This window comes from Capra hircus, chromosome 12 (assembly GCF_001704415.2).
Source record: "Capra hircus breed San Clemente chromosome 12, ASM170441v1, whole genome shotgun sequence".
NCBI classification, from domain to species: Eukaryota; Metazoa; Chordata; class Mammalia; order Artiodactyla; family Bovidae; genus Capra; species Capra hircus.
In genome coordinates this window covers 15,385,773-15,406,095 of record NC_030819.1, presented here as the reverse complement: position 1 = coordinate 15,406,095, position 20,323 = coordinate 15,385,773, and the positions used below count along the sequence as shown (strand labels likewise).

Below are 20,323 nucleotides of genomic sequence, written 5' to 3'. Positions count from 1 at the left end.
CCCGCCCCCTCATATTTCTTCACCGTCACAGTCCCCGCCCCCCTGATTGTGGTTCTATCATAGTTTTGTAAAGATTCCCCGAACTCTCCCCTACTTAACATGTTTTCACGATTCCTCAAATGCTGGATTCTTGTCTTGCCTTACAGCTTTCCCACCTGTCTCACCTTCCACTGACCCTCTAAAAGAGACTACTGATAAATTGTCTTACCAACGTTAGCAACAATTGCTCCTGCAGACATTCAAGAGTAATTTTCTTTAGCTCACATCTGTGCACATTCTGCGCCCTTCCTGGACCCTTATCAATCTCAAAAACCATCTACAATTCGATCGCCTTACTTTATCACTATAGAAAGCAGCAAAGCAAGAGATCTCCTCGCACATATCAAACTCAAAGTTACAAAAATCTCATGCATTACTCGACAAACAAACCTCAAAATATTGTTCGTTCTTTGTTCCATACTGTGCACACCTTTGCTCTTTGCGCAATTTACCCTCAGCAGGTGCAACATACGACGGTACAAACGAAGCAAATCAGAGTATGGGCAAGATGATGTAATTTACCGACGAAATTTCTTTCACGTTTGGACAAGCCAAAATAATGTGTGCTCATACTATCAGAGTACTTGCACGCATTTTCATGGGCCCACTTGCATTATAATTCTGAAAAGGCTGACACTGTTATACTCATTTGGTTATCGTTGTTTTGCAGTTACTGGGATTACCAATTGAATTGAAAAGCTGATTAATGGACTCTTACCAATCCACAAATTACGCTCACGTTTTTATTCAATACAATTATAACTCATACTTTTGGTATTCCTTATAAACTAGTCGAAGGGCAAGCCTATCATTGAAAGAGCTAAATCAATACCTTGCAATGATTATCTTGAAAAATAAAAAAGCGCGGGAGACACGAAGGGTTAAGCGTAGCACAGGGAAAGTGGAGATTATCTGCTTACAAACAAGATGTTCTGCAAGGAGAGACGGACATAGCCTTTGAGATTAATGGCCAACTGCTAACGAGGGAAACCTTTCCTTACTTGTGATAAATGGCTCTGGACAGCCATTCTCGGTCCTTGCCCTAAGCTTCCCATGTCTCCCTTCAACTGACGCCTTAAAACAGCTACTGATAAAAGATTTCACTCCCTTTCTGTATGATAACATGGTATGCACCTGCACTGTACTCGAAAAGGCTTATTCATACAGTCCTAGAAAATTCTAGCCTAGGCGGGCTTTACTAATAAATAACATGGCACATTAGTTTTGCCCCAGTTGTTCCTCTGGCCCAGAGTGGTGTCCTGTCCTGTCTCTTGTGTGTCTCAAATGATGATCTCATGAAGTTCTCGTGTCATTTCACTCGTACACTCAAGTAATCTACACACTCACTACTCAACCTTAAAATATTTTTCACAGAAAAAAGAACAAAAAAACTTGCTCCGTACACTTTAAATGCAGACGCCCTAGGCAACTCAAGCCCAGTCTAAACACCAAATGGTCCACAACCTATCTAGGGGAGGCGCGCACGTGATCGCATCAGCAGGTCTGAGTGCCGCAGCCCTTTGCAGAGAAAATCTCAAGAACGGCTGGCCACGCGCTCAGCCTGTGAGTCAGATCGGAGAGTCCTGGGGCAGCAGACTGGCAGCTCAGTCCCTCATCACAGGCCTGACGACAAGAGACTAAACCTCAGTTTCTTCATCTTCAAACATCAATGACAACGTCATCCATACGTTCTGAGAAATCAAACCACCGACAGATGTAGGCACCCGCTCAGTAAAATCAGAACTCTTCTGCCACTGCCTCCGCTAAACCACAAGTGGCCATCCTTTGGACTCAGTACAGAAGAGTCTTAAGGGACACTCCTGGACACTAAGGTTTGTAAAACAGAAATCAGGACCCAGGATATAGACCACACAGAACCATGATGTCATTAGAGTTCCAAAAGATTCATTTGTTTACCCTTTAAGATGTGTTATTTAGCGTTCATGAAACTAAGTTTCCTTGACTAATTACTTTTTTGTCATATATCGTGACTAAAGCATTTAATTTAGAATTTTTTCTCCTTAAATTCATTAATTACCTGCCAGTTAGTCTCAGAAGATTTTGTTATATTGTTAGAAGATGGATTTGCTAATCAAAATCCAATGGGCTGTTAAACGTCCAAGATGGACCAACAAAAAGTTTTAAGTGTTTTCTCAACAGTGCATACAGATGACGGTAACATAAATTAATAACGAAGTGAATCAATTGATGGCTTTATATTTTTTCCTAAAAAAAATGCTTTTATCCAAAATCATGTAGAATGTAAGATAAGGCCTATTTCCAGTTTTAGATTAAAAATTTCCAAAGTCATGAATATAGAATTTACTGAGTCAAGCAACCAGTTGTTGTAGTTGTTATTCAGAATATAAAGACGTGTAATCCTAGAATCCCACAATATAATGCAAATATTATAAGGCCTTGGCCCCTGATAAGTTTCAGTTTGGTAAAATCTGCCTTGTAAATGAGGAAACCTTTGGTTTGATCCTTGGGTTGAAGGATCCCTTGAAGAAGGGAAAGGCTACTCACATGCTAGTATTCTGGCCTGAAGAACTCCTATAAACAGGTTCATGGGGATTGCAAAGTGTTGGATAGCGACTGAGCACACTTTCACTTTTCACTTTTAGAAGAGGACACATCCCCGTGGTGGAGGGGACACAAATTGAAACAGACAGAGACCAATTACCGCGCCATTCATTGAGTCAACAGAGGTTGTTGAGGAGCCAGGCACTGTCCTAAAGTCTGAGGATAATGCTGAAGTCAAGATAGATTATACTCTGCACCGTGGCACAAAGGGGATGCACGTGATAACGATTATAGAAAATGCACTATTGGGGCTGTGGGTGTGTGCTCTAAAAGAAAAGCAGGGGGGCTGCTTGTCTTAGATAGGGAGAACATGGGAGCCCTGAGACTCTCTGGGGAAACATCCTGAAGACCAGCAGGTTGCAGGGGTTCTGGACTGAACAGGCTGGACTGAGGCACCTTCCTGCATTTACAGTTTGGGGGTTGTGGGGGGACTCCATAAATGGCCAAGTGCACTCTACTGACGTGGGAAGACAGAGGGGCACGGGCGCCCCCCTGGTGGAGTAGGAGGGACTAGCAGGGCCCTGTCCTTCCTTCTGTGTCCTGTGCAGCTGCCTGGCTCTGGAACAGAGAGACCAGTGTTACAGACAGAAGGGGTGGGAAAGGACCCCACAGGCCAGTGCAAGCTGGAGGGCTGAGTGAATATGGGGATGAGCTAGAAATGGCTGATGGCAGCAGAAGCCCTGATTCTCACTCTGAGGACCTGAAAGCTGCCTTCCGTGAACGTGAAGAGAGGTCTGAGGAAGGGCTGGAAAGAGCACAGTGAGGGTGAAGCGTGTGTAGACAGCAGCCGTGGGAGTCTGATCAGGACAGACGCCGAAGACTTGATAAAATTGCAGGAGGTGGGAGTCTGGATGTGGGGCTGAACGAGGAGCAGTAATCATAGCTGGAGCACAGGTGGGACAGCGATCAGTTCACGGGCCAAGGGCCGCCTCTGTAGGTGACAGAAACGCCATTTAGTGTTCACAGCAGTAAGAACTGTTAAACACTCATAACCTTAAATGATCATATCTCCATTACTAAAGAGAATCTGCTAATCATAAGTAAAAGTGTGATTCATTCAGCTTTTTAAATACAAAACCCTTCAACATGACTTAAGCTTCCAATGTGACGCACCATCTCTCATAGGTATTGTTCCATCCAGTTCTCTAATTGAGATACACTCTACAGCTCTGCTTGAAATGATTTCCTAATTTGCTTTCATGCTGTCTGTTTTTTTCTTATAAGTCAACCTTAAAAGAATGTGGTTCTGATTAGCAAAAACAGTTTTAAGGCCTGCTTCTATCATATTACCAAGAGTGGTGCATCGCCAAAATATTTGAGAGGATTTTATAAAATCTCCCTGTTGTTTGAAAAAGAGCTCAGGAGAACATTCTGTGAATAGCAGCACTATATTTGACACCAAACTGCCTTCCCCTGTGACACGGATGCAACGGCAGTAGAATCGTTCCTGCGCGTGATGGGAGCTTTGTGAGATGCACACAGACATTTGTGAGCTCAGGGTGGGGCGCTGGGAACAAGGAGGCCTGAGATACTCACTATGCCAAGGAGGTGTGGGGTGGAGAATCACTTCGTCACCAGCACCGAAGCATCCTGTCATTGAAGCTCATGACAGGACACAGGCACCTTCTCTAAGCGGAAAAGTTCATCAGCCATGAACAGGAGAGGCTGGGAAGAACCTTGGAACTTTCCGGGGTCCAATATCCAGCAGTATTTTTATTTGCATCTGTAAAAATAGCGGTCCCTTAACTGAACATCTGAAATTGGGGCGAACAAGATATCATAGAGTTAGTCCAGAGAAAATCAATCAATTTAGATGATGGATAATGATTAGAAAATGAACCAAGATATGAGGCAAGAGAAATTTGCCAGTTTTCATTAAATTATAACATCAAGATATTTGAGCAGTTGTTAACTGAGTAACAATCTGGTGTGGTTCACATCCTGACAATTGTAAATACGATGGCGACCTTTCTGTATAAGGAAGGCTAATTTATCCATATATATAGTCAATTTTTTGGAAAAACTGTTAGGTAAGAAAACCCATTCTATTAATCCTTTTTCTTGAGCAATTACACCAGATGGACAATAAGGGGTATGAAATATGATCAAAGAAATAGGTTGAGATGCATGTAAGTAAGTCAAAAAGCCATCATTTAGTCGTTGCTCAACAAATTGAAGTTCCTGTAAAGCCAATGGGGTTAAGGTCCAGGGGCTATCCAGAGCTGTATCTCCTTCTAAAGTAGAAAACAAATGTCATAATTGATAAGTAGGAATCCCAAGTACCGAGCGTAGCCAATTAATATCTCCCAATAACTTTTGAAAATCATTTAAGGTTTTAAGATGGTCTCTTCTAATTTGCAACTTTTGGGGCCTTATTCTATGTTGTTACAATATTGTCCCTAAATATGAAATAGGAAAGTCTTTTTGAATTTTTTCTGGGGCTATTTGCAAATTGTATAGTCTTAAAACCTCCTGTACTTTTAAAAAGAATTCATCACGTTCAGCAATACTAGGAGCTGCCAATAGGAGATCATCCATATAATGATATAGAATATAATTGGGGTATTCTTGACGGAGGGATTGTAAAGAGCGAGCCTACAAATTCTCGCATAAGTAGGACTATTTATCATTCCTGTGGTAAGACTGTCCACTGATAATGCTTAACAGGCTGAGCATGATTAAGAACAGGAACTGTAAAAGCAAATTTATCTCTATCTTGCAATTGTAGGGGAATGGTAAAAAAACAGTCTTTAAGATCTAACACCATTAAGGACCAATTCTGAGGAACAGGTGCTGGAGAGGGGAGTCCCAATTGCAAGGCTCCCATAGGTTCAATACATTTATTAACTTCTCATAAATCAGTTAACATTCTCCATTTTCCAGATTTCTTTTTTATAACAAAAACAGGAGAATTCCAGGGTGAGGTAGAAGGCTCTATATGACCAAGTTGGAGTTGTTCTTGTACTAATTGTTCTAATGCCTCGAGCTTCATTTGTGGTAATGGCCACTGCTCAACCCATTTTGGAGTATTAGTTAACCATTTTAATGGGAGTGCTTGAGGAATTTGAGCAGTGGCTATTAGTTTTCCGATGGAATGGTTATAGAAGCCCACAAAGGAGAGAGAAAATCTCTTCCCCATATATTAATAGGTATATTTACAATATAAAAGGTAACAAACACTGATCTTCCATTATGGAATTGACATTGTAAGGGATGGGTACTCTTCCAGACATCTGCAATGGAGCCCAATCCTGTCAGCATTAAAGGGCTTTTTTTTTTTTTTTTCCAATCTTGGGGCCATTGTTGAGAAGAAATGACTGAAACATTCGCCCCTGTGTCTACTAGTCCCTCAAAGTTGTTTCCCTGTATAATCAAGGAGAGAACAGGGTGGCAATCTTTGATAAGCATTTCCCAAAATATATGTCGCCCAGTTCTTCCAAATCCTCCTGTTCATTCATTAGGAAGAGCCAAAAATGGGTGATAAGGTAGAGAAGTATTTGAGCAGTACGTTCCCCAGCTAACAATGAAAGCGTGGTAGAAGTAGAGACCATAATTAAAATTTCCCCAACATAGTCAGAGTCTATTACCCCAGGAATTATGGTTAAACCTCTCAAAGCCGTGCTGCTACGGCCTAATATCAAGCCAAAAGTGCCTTTAGGCAGTGGTCCAAATACATTTTTTTTTAATTTGTAAATGCCTCTCCCTGGTGACAAAAGAACATTATCAGCTAGTGGCAAATCAGCAGCAGCACTCCCTGAAGTAGCAGACCGTAAGTCCGAAATCATCATCTGAGGTCCTTTTAACGGCGCATCGACTCGTAGCGGTTGTTGGGAGGGAATAGGGTTGGGGCAGATGGGATGGGAGGAGGGCAAGGAAGAGAAGTCCCTGGTATTGTTCCTGGGCCCCAAGGACTTAGGCCCGCAGGATAGTTTCCCGGTATTGGGTTGCCCATTTTGTCTGTTTTAGATCTGCATTCATTAGTCCAATGAAGCCCCTTCCCGCACCGACGGCAAAGTCCAGGAGGAGTCTTATTCTTCCCAGCAAGAGATCTGTCTTCAGGAATTGCACCTTGATCAGCTTTTAATTTCTGACACTCTCTTTTCATATGACCAGGTTTTCCACAATGGAAGCAGTTACCTCCCTTTGGTGGTCTCATAACCTTGGCCAAGGCTGTAGCAAAGACATTAGACTGATGCTCAGTTCCTCCTATTCCCGAGCAGGCTCTGATATATTCAGCTATAGATGCACACTGTCCCTTTAAAGGTCCTAGTATATGCTTGCATTCAGGATTTGCATTTTCAAATGCTAAAGTTTGTAATAATATCTCTCAAATCTCATCCCTCCCTACAGCCCGTTCCACAGCTACCCTCAATCTTGCTAGAAAATCAGTATATGGCTCATTAGGGCCTTGCATTGTTTTAACAAAGGTGGGCTGGGCTTGGCCAGTAGGCACCACATGGCACCATGCTCGTAAAAAGACCTGGCAGACTTGTTGTTAAGTCCTGATCAGAGTATTGAGCCTGTTCTCTTAAAGCCCGATATTGGCCCTCTCCCATTAGCTTGTCCTCGAGAGGACCAGGGGGATTTAGTCCCTCATTAATCCGAGCCTGCTTTCTAGCGTCTTCTTCCCACCAGCTATGAAGTTGCAACCATTGAGAGCCCTCCAAGACAGCTTGGGCAATAGATTCCCAATCTAACGGAATGATTAATTTGCCTTTTTCCAATGATTTCAACATAGCCAAAACAAAGGGAGATTGAGGACCGTATTGTGCTACTGCAGCTTTAAATTCTTTAAAAAATGTATATTCCAAAGGAGCGTATTGAACATTTATCACATTGCCATCCTGCTGTCTCTGGATGGGAAACAATCGTGGAGGATTGATAAACCCACCAGGGGGAGCAAGCAAGTCATCATCATGAAGCATAGACAAAGGAAAGGAGAAGCAACAATGTTCCCTGCCACACTGGGCCGATTAACCGCAGTGGGGAAAAGAGAAGCACAAGGAGGAGCAGAAGGTGTAGATTTTTTCTCCTCCTTACGGGATTTCCACCATTCCCAGAATAGATGGGTCATTTCTTTAATCTTTTTGCCCTCCTCTGATGAAACCGAAGAAGCCTCCGAATCTGATTCTGAACTGTCAGATGTTTCACCATTTACAGGAGGAGGCTCATTTGTATCCTTGCCTTCAGGCGATGCAGAAGCCCCACCAACGTCTGACATATCCTCATAAATTATTTCTCCCCTCCTTGAAGCATTAGATTTAGTTTCATTATCAGTAGAGAGCAAGGTCAAAGCCTGTGTTATAGTACTACACAAAGTCTACAACTTGAAAGGGATCACTTTACCCTTCTGATGTTGCTTTTTCAATTCCTTTTGAATTATTTTCCATTCCTTCAAGTTTAACTGTAACTTAGTTTGATATTGAAACCAATGACAATATTGCTCCACCAAGCGAAAGAGCTCACTCAACTGAGTCGAGGCTTTAACGCCTATGGAGTGGAGAAGTCCTTGGACTAACTCCATGTATTGTGCCCGTAATGATGATGAGGATTTCCCCATGATTTTTTCAAAGTTCCCCTCTGCTAGGATGAGGAATTCAAAGTTCCCCTGCTATGGATTTAAAATCCCCCCCCGGGGTTACTCACCCTTTCAGTTTCACTCAAGCCCCACGTTGGGTGCCAGATGTAGATTACTGGTGATTACGAGTGAAATGACACAGAACTCATGAGACATACGAGACACACAAGAGACAGACAGGACACCACTCTGGCCAGAGGAACAACTGGGCAAACTAATTGCCATTTGTTATTATAAAGCCCCCTAGGCAGAATTCTAGACTGTATGAATAAGCCTTTTCAGTACAGTGCAGGTGCATACATGTTATCATACAGCAAAGGGGAGTGAAATCCCTGTCTACTGCAAAGTCTGTCCAGAGCCATTATCACAAGAAGGAAAGGTTCCCTCGTTAGCAGTGGACCATTAATCTCAAGGCTATGTCCGTCTCCTTGGCAGAACATCTTGTTTGTAAGCAGCACATCTCCACTTTCCCTATTGTGGCCACATTAACCCTTCAAGGGGGGTCTTAACTATAGAGCATTGGCACGTGCTCTGAGCCACTGGGTGATTTCCACTGTGATTTGGGCCATTTGGATTCTGTTCTTTTATTTTCATGTTTGGAAAGTGTTCAGTCCTAATGGAAGAAGACTTGCTTCCTGGATGGAATATTCCTCTGGAATATTGCAGAGACGAATGGAGGCCATGCTGGCATTTGTTTTTTATCTAACATTCTTTGGGAACAATTGTCTAGCAAATGCACTGTTGCAAAGATTACCAAGAATCTTTTAGTTTTTTTTTTTTGTTGTTGTTGTTGTTAATATTTACATCATTAATTATAATCACCTAGAAAGCTGTCTAAGAATGTTCACATTGTTATATGACATAGATCCCTCTCCTCCCATTCCTACATAGCAATAAAATAGTATTTTAGTTCAGTAGAGTTTCGGAATCTCAGTATTACTCAATTGTTTTTCTTTATGAAACATGTATCTCATTGTTAAGTTGAGTTTTATTAGAAGACCTTAGCTATTTGTGCCTCCTTCAGTGGACTGCTTTTTAGAATTTTTTAAGCAGAGTTGGGTTCAAATTTGCTGCTGATAAATTTAAGAACATAGTCGGATTAATTGATTTATATTTATTTAATATTTATTATTGATTTGGTATTTAAACTGCAGATCTTTGACTGCTGTGTGGTCTTTTTCTTATTCTTTTCAAAATATACATTTCCAGTTTGAAGCACCCCCATTAATGTGCTTTTGCTTACTGTACCTTTTACATTTGTAGGTGTATTCGTCAGGTATTAAAGGAGAAGATCACAATCTTAGTGACCCATCAGCTGCAGTACCTAAAGGATGCAAGTCAGATTCTGATACTGAGAGATGTAAGTAGTTTCTAGAAGTCTGTGGAATTCCTAGCACTCAGGTGTGTTCAAGAACAGACACCCCTGCAAGTCACTCTCCACGCATTCATGGTAAACACCCTCCTCTCCCTGAGTTTTATGCCCTCTTCTTCTCAGAGCTGCTGTTCATGCCTTGGAGGATGAATCCAAAGACCTGTAGCCCACCTGGCTCTTCTGTTCATGGGATTTCCCTGGCAAGAATACTGGAGACATGCCCTCCTCCAGGGGAATCTTCCCGACCCAGGAACTGAAACTGAGTCTTTTGTCAAACACTGTCTCATTGGCAGGCAGGTTCTTTACCACTAGTGCCACCTGGAAAGCCCAGAAATATCACTACTACACTCTAAGCCTACACTCTAGGGCTTCCCCTTGTGGGTCACTCGGTAAGGAATCCTCCGGCAATGTAGGAGACCTGGGTTTGATCCCTGGGTTGGGAAGGTCCCTTGGAGAAGGGAAACACTACCCACTCTAGTACTTTGGCCTGGAGAATTTCATGGACTGTATAGTCCATAGGGTCGCAAAGAGCTGGACACGACTGAGCAACTTTCACTTTCTTTCACACTCTATGCCATATAAACCCTAGGTTACTGAATCATCACTCTTCTAATGAAATCTGTTAAGTATAATGTTTATTTAGAATTTTTTATTTTCTTCTTCCATGACTTAAGTCAAAGTGTATTACTTAGAAATTAGAGATACTAATACCTGTTTGTATCTAGGTGATCGTTATACCTAGTTTGCTTCAAGAGCATCTTCCATTAACACAAGAAGTGAGGTTGGGTAGGCGAGCACCCAGGTCAGAGATGCCCACTCTGCTGGTGTCTCCAGTTGCTGGTGTCACTGCCCAGGTCTCTATGTGCCCGATACATGTGGGAGTCTGTGCAGCAGGAGGACAAGGCCCTGCCTTCACGGGGCTCCTGTTCTTATGGGGAGGATGTGACAGAGAGAGAGGTGGGTGGGCTGACATCCTGGCTGCCTCCCTGAGGAGCTGGTGCCTCACGGGGTCTGAGTGACATGAAGGTGGGGGACCATGCAGTCACCTGGGGGAAGGGGTCTGAGGCAGGGGGTCCTCAGGAAGGAGCCGACCTGTCAGGTTGGAGGAACAGCAGGAAGACCAGTGTGTCTGAGGAGAGTGAGCAGGGGGACGGGAGGGAGCTGGTCTCTGAGCAGTGGGAAGGGACTGGAAGTGGGATGAAAACCTTGCACGGTCCAGAGCAGAAGAGGGATGTGGTCTGATGTGAGAGTTAAGAGATTCCTCTGATGGTCACTGGAGGGGCTACAGAAGAAGCAGTTGGGAATCTTAGTAAAGCTAAGACAGAAGTGTGGGCTCAGGCTAGAGTGTCAGTTTTTAGAACTACTGTAACCTAGTACTGCAAACTGAGTCACTTACAACAGCAGAAGTTGATCGTCTCCCTGTTCTGGAGGCTACGGATCCCAAATCCAGGTGCTGGCAGGGCCTTGCTTTCCCTGAAGGCTCCAGGGGAGAATCCTTCCTTCCAGCCTCTGGTGTTCACCGGCCTTGCTTGTGTTCCTTGGCTTCCGCCTGCTGCACAGTGATCTCTGCCTCTGATGTCACATGGCCATTGTCCCTGGTGGTCCCTGTGTCAGTCTAGGTCTCTTCTCATAAGAACATCAGTCATATTGGATGTAGGGTCACTCTGCTCCAGTGTGACCTCATCTTAACTTGATTACATCTGCCGAGACCCTGCTTTGAAATAAGGTCACATTCGCAGGTGTCATGTTTGAACTTATCTTTTTGGGGAGGGAGCACCATCCGACCCACAGCTCCTAGCATGTCTGAGGGGTGGAGATTAGTGAGAAGTGTTCAGACTTGGTGGTCATTTGGTGCTTCACTTCTTGGCTTTTTTACTTCTAGGTCTCAGCACCTCTGTTGTTAACCCCTGACTGTTCCACAGGCCCTTGGTCAGATCCCTGACTTCTGAAATGAATCTCTGCTCCAAGAAAGATTATTAAAATACAGAACCCCTGCCTCTCTGGAAGGAGTTTCATGTGTCAACTCTTTCTCCACTCCTCTAGAAGGGGCTAAGGTTTGCAAGGTTGAGAGCAGTTGATTTCATGTGCAGAGGGGGCAATTCTAGTGTGTAAACCCAGTGTTGATATTGTTATGAGCACAGGCTCAGTGGCAGGAGAATGACCTATTTAGCCTGTCCCTAGATGTTTTGGGGCCCCCTTATTGCTTCCTTTAAGGATACTACCCCCAATTTTAGTATTAATAAAACCACTATTTGTCTACTGGTGAGCAATCCTGGATGAGTTGGGGACCATCCTCACTGTTTGTCGGGTCCCTCTCTCACAGCAGAGAGGGGATGGCTGCCCCTTTGTTCTCTCGTAATTGTCAGCACTTGATTGCTGAGTGAAACTGCTGTCTTTGTACTACCAGTCATTTTATTTGCATATTACAGATTTGATGTGGTGAATGGTGATTTCATTAAAGAGGTGTGTGAATTTTGCCTCCCAAGTGGAACAAGACACAGTACATTTTGCATAATTTTCTAGTTCTGCAGTATCTGACAGTACCCAAAGGCTTCCCTGCGTTTCTCCCAGTGGACCCCCTCAGGAGAGAGGTTGAGAGGGATCCCAGTGAGGGTCCTGGGCCAGCTCCCTCCACCTGAGCTGCCTCAAGCAGAGCTGCTCTCATTTGATGAGTTTTGCATCCTGACATTTTTTCCCTCTGAGGTTTTATTTGCTACTGAGTGAATCAGCTGAGTCTGGTTTCATGGGGTCAGAAAATAGCAAAACATCTGCACATTATTTTATATGACTTTGGAAGGGAGGGAAACTGTGCAAGGATGTGTCACATGTGTTCAAAGAAAGTAATTTGATTGGCTGTAGCTTAAGCAGTTGCCTGATTTGGGGAAACCTGATTGGATGCTTGTGGTTGGTCGTTCCTAAATTTTTTCTTGGATCTGAGTGCATTGATTCTGGCTTAGGTTTTGGCTTGTGGGCATAGACTGCCAAGGTTTAAGAGCCACCCCAGCCCTGTGACCTCCTTGTTTAATTACTTTAAAAGGTGGAATATTGAATTTTCAGTTGGGAACTTGCTGTGTGTAGGGACAGGTGTAGAGACCATGGAGAGGCCTCTCATGGGTTTTCTGTCCGGGGCTGGCTCCTGTTATCCCGGCCGGGCACGTGACAGTGTGACAGAGACAGTGGGCAGTGAAGATTAATGAGAGACTCTCACTCACATGCAGATGTGCTGAGCCCCACCTCTGGGTTAAGTTTAAATTTCTTTCCTGGAATTGTCACATAAGGCATCTCTCAGTTCCCATGTTGTCTGAAAAGACTATGGTGATCCTGCCACCAACCTCTGTGCTTCTTGCTTCCCTAAGTGCCCAGGGTAGTCATGTCAATGGCCTCTATTTTAAACACATGAGCAGACCTTTATTTCCTATCCCCCAGCACCTAACACAGGGACAGGGTTTGGCAGAGAATCCAGTGCTCAGTTGTATACTGAGATGACTGAACTAGATTTCTCAACAAGAATTCTAGACACAGGGATCATATTTTTCTTCAAAAATCATAATTTAAGACCAGATAACTTTTTTGATTAGTATTTAGGTTGGTTTAATATTATCAAATATAAATTAATTTCTCTCTCTCTCTTTTTTTTTTTTTTAATTTTAGGGCAAAATGGTGGAAAGAGGAACTTACTCTGAGTTCCTGAAATCCGGAGTAGATATTTTTTCCCTTTTTGAGGAGAATGAGCAGTCTGAACCATCTCCAGTTCCAGGAACTCACACCATGATCTCTGAGTCTTTGGTTCAGTCTTTCCAGTCTCCCATACCCTCGTTGAAAGATGCGGCTCCAGAAGACCAAGATGTGAGTTTCTCATCTTGCAGGGTGCCCGGCTCTGTCTGCCCTTGGTGGTCTCATGAACCTTCAGTCTGCTTGTGACATCTTCATTTGTCCCAAAGTAGACCCTAAGTTCCCAAAGTCTTGTTCCATGGAATTGATAGAGTTAGAAGAGAATGAGAGGAGCAAGCCTGCTTGGGGTTCCCCTTTGGGTGTAGGATGGAGGATCTTATGGAGACCAGTAGTGGGTGCACTGCCATGAATTTCGGAGTGCATGTGGCTCACACTGACTGAGGACTCTTCAGTTTACCTTAGTTACATCCTAGTCATGTGGTGGCCCCTGGCTTCCCTTAGGCATCCAGAGGCTTAATGTGAAGACCCCCCTTAGACTGAGTCCTGCTGTTGCCACGTTAAATCAGATACTTTTCCTGTGTGTTGAAATGTTCTGGCACTCAGGTGACTGATGGTAGTGTTTTGCCTCAGTGTCGGACGGTTTGTGAGAGGCCAGAGGTAACGTGTGCAAAGGACCTGACACGTGGTAGACACTTTGGTGTTAGTTCCTGTCCTTTCTTACCCTTCAAGACTGAGAACCACATCTTATCAACCTTGAATCCCAGTGGCCAGGGTAGAGCCGAGGACACACTACGCTCCTGTGATGCTACAATGCATTCTAAGTCCTCCAGACAGAAATGAGGAAATGCACTAGATCTCCCTTAAAAACATACACAGATATTCCCTTGATAGCCAAACCCTCAACATCCAAACCCAGGAGCCTGGAATGGTTCTGATAAGTATTCAGATTAGCTGAATCTAACTTTCTAAACTCAGGAATCACTCTCTGAAACTTAGGAAGCAAATAGATTCAGATCATATGCTTGCAATGTGCTATCCAATCTCATATTACTCCAGTTCTATCTGTGAACTCAGTTTACTCTATTTGGCTATTATTTTGAACTCCAAGTATGTTTTATGTTTCTATCATTGAATGATACAAGTCATCTAGAGGGAAACATTAGCTCCATATCATTTTGTATGTTATCTTAGAGGAAGCTTCTGCATTTATATGTTAATTGATTTTGTTGTGTGTGTGTGTTGAGAGTCATGATGTATTTTAAGCAAAACTGCCCAACATTGAATGAACTCATGTGAATGACATATCTTTATTTTTAATAGATTCCTAGAAGTAGGATGGCTGGGTCCAAGTGTAAACACATATGTGGTTTGGCCAGATATTCCCACACCCTTCTCTGTAGGAGATGGACCATCCTGCACTCCTACCAGTGTATGAGATGTGTCTGTTTCCCACAGCTTTGCAGTGGAGGACATTGCTGAACTCTTGAAATTTGGGGTTCATTTTTAAAAATTTCATCTCTCACTGCCATTTTTCCTTTCTAGACTGAGAATATACAGGTTACACTACCTCTGGAGGACCATTTGGAAGGAAAAGTTGGTTTTAAGACCTATGTGAAGTACTTCACAGCCGGTGCTGACTGGCCTGTCATCATCTTCCTTATTTTAGTCAACATCGCAGCTCAGGTACAAAAGAGTGTTTATTTTGGTTTGTGCACTCAGCTTGATATTCATATACTGTTTATACTGTATTTTATAATTATTTTTAAATATATATATTAAGAGATTTATCTCAAAGAGTTGGCTCGTGCAGTTGTGGGCCTATCTGGGTGAATGTGAAATCTGAAAGGCAGGCCTGCAGGCTGGAACCTCATTCAGCAGCTGACCCTGCTGTCTTGAGACAGAATTTCTTCCTCCTCTAGGAAGCCTCAGGTTTTGCTCTTCAAGCCTTCATCTGACTGGATGAGGCCACCATGGTGTTGAGGGTGGTCTCCTCTCCTGAAGTTCTGATGATGGATTTGAACCACATCCACAAAATATGTTCACAGAAACATCTAGATCAGTGTTTGATTGAATCACTGGAGACTGACCCAGCCAAGCTGAAACCCAGAACTGACTATCACTATACCTGTCAAGCTTTTGCTTTGAAAAAAATCTGAACATTTGTACTGTTATTACTGCCTGTTGCAGCCCACTTGGATTTGCATTGACGCACATTATATTTGGGGAGCAAAGTTGTCTAGGGAAAAGGGGATTTCTTTTAAAGATATTAATTAGTAAGATGCCCTCCCCTGACCTGTGGTCATCTGGGGTGTGGGGCTTGGTGCAGACCTGAGCCAGAAGGACTGTCTCCTTGTTCTGAAGCCTTTCCATCCCCAGCCTGGTGAGCGGGGTGTGAGGCTCAGTGATGTCAGTGTGTGAGTGACTGTTGTTTCCTGCTCCAGGTTGCCTACTTCCTGCAGGATTGGTGGCTTGCATTCTGGTGAGTGATTCCTGGTCTGACCCAAAGTGCTGGAAGTCTACACAAGGCCTCAATTTCCCACAGAGTCAGGGGGGAGATGGGGCTCAATCAGCCTCCTCTTTTGACCCTCGCCTAGGTTCCCTGAAGAAAGATGAAAGTTCCTGCGGGTGGTGTGTGATCCCCCTGTGGTCTCTGCCCATGTCCCTCCCTTCAGCAGCTTCTTCACAGACAATTCTTTTTCTTTTTTTGAACTTTTAATATTGGATTGATCAACAATGTTGTGATAGTTTCATATGAACAGTGAAGGGATGCAGCGTACATATACATGTATCCATTCTCTCCCAAACTTCCCTCCCATCTAGGCTGCCACATAACATTGGGCAGACTTCCGTATGCTATAAAATAAGCCCTCATTTGTTACCTGTTTTAAATATAGCAGTTTGCGCATGAGTATCCATTCTATCTATCCTTCCCCTCGGCAACCAGAAGTTCATCTTCTAAGTCTGTCTTCACAGATGATTTTGAAAACTGAAAGTCATGATTCAGATTTTTGAAAGGGAGACACACAGAGGGCCTTTTGTGCTGGGAAATACTTTCCAGCATAAAATACATTTCTTGAATTGAGGTAAATTTTTTGTGATTTTTATATAAATTTATGTATATCTATAGTGTAATATTTTTTATTTCCTTTTCCATAGGTCGAATCTACAAAGTGAACTGTATTCTGGGGGATCAGTAAAAGAAGATGAAGATGTAGTTTTCGTTCTGAAATGGTACTTAGGAGTTTATTCAGGTAAAGTTGAGTCATCTGCTCTGTAATACCAGAGTTTAAGGTGCTTACAATGAGTCTGCCTGAGCAAGAGGGCTTCCAGAGTAATTCAGTAATATCCTAATAGATTAAGTATCTGAATTACATTTACTCTGTGAATTAATTAGAATAGATATTTTAAAAAAGATATACTAGAAGAAAAGAGGTTGAATGGAGACTCTTAATTTGGTCCATTCTGGATTTTGGTAGTTAAACCAGGATTGAATATTGAGAAAATCAGCCACTGGAAATATGTAGCTACTGTGTATTCTAATAGGTGCTTTAAGTAAATCTTATATCTCTGTATGGATGGGTAAGGGGATTAGAAATGGGAGAATGGCATTGAAATATGTATAATATCATATATGAAGCGAATCGCCAGTCCAGGGTTGATGCATGATACTGGATGCTTGGGGCTGGTGCACTGAGATGACCCAGGGGGATGGTACGGGGAGGGAGGAGGGAGGGGGGTCCAGGATGGGGAACACGTGTATACCTGTGGCGGATTCATGTTAATGGATGGCAAAACCAATACAATATTGTAAAGTAATTAACCTCCAATTAAAATAAATAAATTTATATTACAAAAAGAAATGGATCCCCACCCCATGGTTCAGGTTGTTCTGATTCTGCCTGAATAAACCCTGGCTTTTGTTGATCTTGGATGAAATCCTCTGGCAGCCTGGGCCCCAGATAAAAGCATTATTTCCTCCCAGGTATGCAAAGCTCCCCTTTCCACACTGCTCATCTCCTAGGCTTCATTAATAACTTGAGAAGCTAAGCAGGCTAAGTCCAGTGCCTGGAATTAGGATTCCTTCTCTTTCTTACCCTGAGATCACAGTGTTATCTCCTCCCCAACTGTGTGATTAATTCAAAATTTGGCTTGCCAGACTAATATTAATCATGACTGTCTCTATTCACAAGAGTATTTGGAATATATATAGCATAGCATTACATACTATTTAAAGGATGTCTTTAACAGAAACTTTAAATGCCTTCTTTATCCATTCATCTGTTGATGGATATTTAGCTGGCTTCCATGTCCTAGCTTTTGTAAATAGTGTTGCTATGAACACTGGCATATTGAGTGCAGCACTTTCACAGCATCGTCTTTCAGGATTTGAAATAGCTCAACCAGAATTCCATCACCTCCACTAGCTTTGTTCGTAGTGATGCTTTCTAAGGCCCATTTGACTTCACATTCCAGGATGTCTGGCACTAGATGAGTGATCACACCAATGTGATTATCTTGGTCTTGAAGATCTTTTTTGTACAGTTCTTCTGTGTATTTTTGCCACCTCTTCTTAATATCTTCTGCTTCTCCTAGGTCCATACAATTTCTGTCTTTTATCGAGCCCATCATTGCATGAAATGTTCCCTTGGTATCTCTAATTTTCTTGAAGAGATCTCTAGTCTTTCCCATTCTGTTGTTTTCCTCTATATCTTTGCATTTATCACTGTAGAAGGCTTTCTTATCTCTTCTTGCTATTCTTTGGAACTCTGCATTCAGATGCTTATGTCTTTCGTTTTCTCCTTTGCTTTTCGCTTCTCTTCTTTTCACAGCTATTTGTAAGGCCTCCCCAGACAGCCATTTTACTTTTTTCCATTTCTTTTCCATGGGGATGGTCTTGATCCCTGTCTCCTGTACAATGTCACAAACCTCAGACCATAGTTCATCAGGCACTCTATCTATCAGATCTAGTCCCTTAAATTTATTTCTCACTTCCACTGTATAATCATAATGGATTTGATTTAGGTCATACCTGAGTGGTCTAGTGGTTTTCCCTACTTTCTTCAATTTCAGTCTGAATTTGGTAATAAGGAGTTAATGATCTGAGCCACAGTCCACTCCTGGTCTTGTTTTTGTTGACTGTATAGAGCTTCTCCATCTTTGGCTGCAAAGAATATATCAATCTGATTTTGGTGTTGACCATCTGGTGATGTCCATGTGTAGAGTCTTCTCTTGTGTTGTTGGAAGAGGGTTTTTGCTATGACCAGTGCATTTTCTTGGCAAAACTCTGTTAGTCTTTGCCCTGCTTCATTCCATATTCCAAGGCCAAATTTGCCTGTTACTCCAGGTGTTTCTTGACGTCCTACTTTTGCATTCCAGTCCCCTATAATGAAAAGAACATCTGTTTTGGGTGTTAGTTCTAAAAGGTCTTGTAGGTCTTCATAGAACTGTTCAACTTCAGCTTCTTCAGCGTTACTGGTTGGGGCATAGACTTGGATTACTGTACTATTGAATGGTTTGCCTTGGAAACGAACAGAGATCATTCTGTCATTTTTGAGATTGAATCCAAGTACTGCATTTTGGACTCTTTTGTTGACCATGATGGCTACTCCATTTCTTCTGAGGGATTCCTGTCCGCAGTAGTAGATCTAATGATCATCTGAGTTAAATTCCCCCATTCCAGTCCATTTTAGTTCACTCATTCTTAGAATGTCAACGTTCACTCTTGCCATCTCTTGTTTGACCACTTCCAATTTGCCTTGATTCATGGACCTGACGTTCCAGGTTCCTATGTAATATTGCTCTTTACAGCATTGAACCTTACTTCTATCACCAGACACATCCACAACTGGGTATTATTGTTGTTTTGGCTCCATCCCTTCATTCTTTCTGGAGTTTTATCTCCACTGATTTCCAGTAGCATATTGGGCACCTACTGACCTGGGGAGTTCCTCTTTCAGTATCCTATCATTTTGCCTTTTCATACTATTCATGGGGTTCTCAAGGCAAGAATACTGAAGTGGGTTGCCATTCCCTTCTCCAGTGGAACACATTCTGTCAGACTTCTCCACCATGACTGGCCCCTCTTGTGTGGCCCCACTGGCATGGCTTAGTTTCATGGCAAATTTGGAAAACTCAGAAATGGCCACAGGACTGGAAAAGGTCAATTTTCATCCCAACCCCAAAAAAAGGCAATGCCAAACGGTGCTCAAACTACTGCACAATTGCACTCATCTCACACGCTAGTAAAGTAATGCTCAAAATTCTCCAAGCCAGGCTTCAGCAATTCGTGAACCATAAACTTCCTGATGTTCAAGCTGGTTTTAGAAAAGGCAGAGGAACAAGAGATCAAATTGCCAACATCCTCTGGATCATTGAATAAGCAAGAGAGTTCCAGAAAAACATCTATTTTTGCTTTATTGACTATGCCAAAAAGCCTTTGACTGTGTGGATCACAATAAACTGTGGAAAATTCTGAAGGAGATGGGAATACCAGACCACCTGACCTGCCTCTTGAGAAATTTGTGTGCAGGTCAGGAAGCAACAGTTAGAACTGGACATGGAACAACAGACTGGTTCCAAATAGGAAAAGGAGTATGTCAAGGCTGTACATTGTCACCCTGCTTATTTAACTTATATGCAGAGTACGTCATGAGAAATGCTGGGCTGGAAGAAGCACAAGCTGGAATCAAGATTGCCGGAAGAAATATCAATAAGCTCAGATATGCAGATGACACCACCCTTATGGCAGAATGTGAAGAAGAACTAAAAACCTCTTGATGAAAGTGAAAGAGGAGAGTGAAAAAGTTGGCTTAAAGCTCAACATTCAGAATATGAAGATCATGGCATCTAGTCTCATCACTTCGTGGGAAATAGATGGGGAAACAGTGGAAACAGTTTCAGACTTTTTAAGGGGCTCCAAAATCACTGCAGATGGTGACTGCAGCCATGAAATTAAAAGATGCTTACTCCTTGGAAGAAAAGATATGACCAACCTAGATAGCATATTCAAAAGCAGAGACATTACTTTGCAACAAAGTTCTGTCTAGTCAAGGCTATGGTTTTTCCTGTGGTCATGTATG

General features: G+C 42.7%; 1 protein-coding gene across 2 annotated transcripts in view; it reads left to right on the top strand.

The window, feature by feature from the left end:
• Window positions 1-20,323, top strand: part of LOC102180583 (multidrug resistance-associated protein 4-like) — a 171,679-nt gene that overhangs the window by 45,888 nt on the left and 105,468 nt on the right. Inside the window, exons 14-18 of one of the 2 annotated variants that reach the window (XM_018056322.1) lie at window positions 9,464-9,560; window positions 13,224-13,418; window positions 14,787-14,927; window positions 15,686-15,723; window positions 16,401-16,495. In XM_018056322.1, coding sequence (XP_017911811.1) covers window positions 9,464-9,560; window positions 13,224-13,418; window positions 14,787-14,927; window positions 15,686-15,723; window positions 16,401-16,495 — 566 coding nt within the window. The remainder of the gene's footprint in view (window positions 1-9,463; window positions 9,561-13,223; window positions 13,419-14,786; window positions 14,928-15,685; window positions 15,724-16,400; window positions 16,496-20,323) is intronic. The other variant, XM_018056323.1, reaches the window with a different exon arrangement.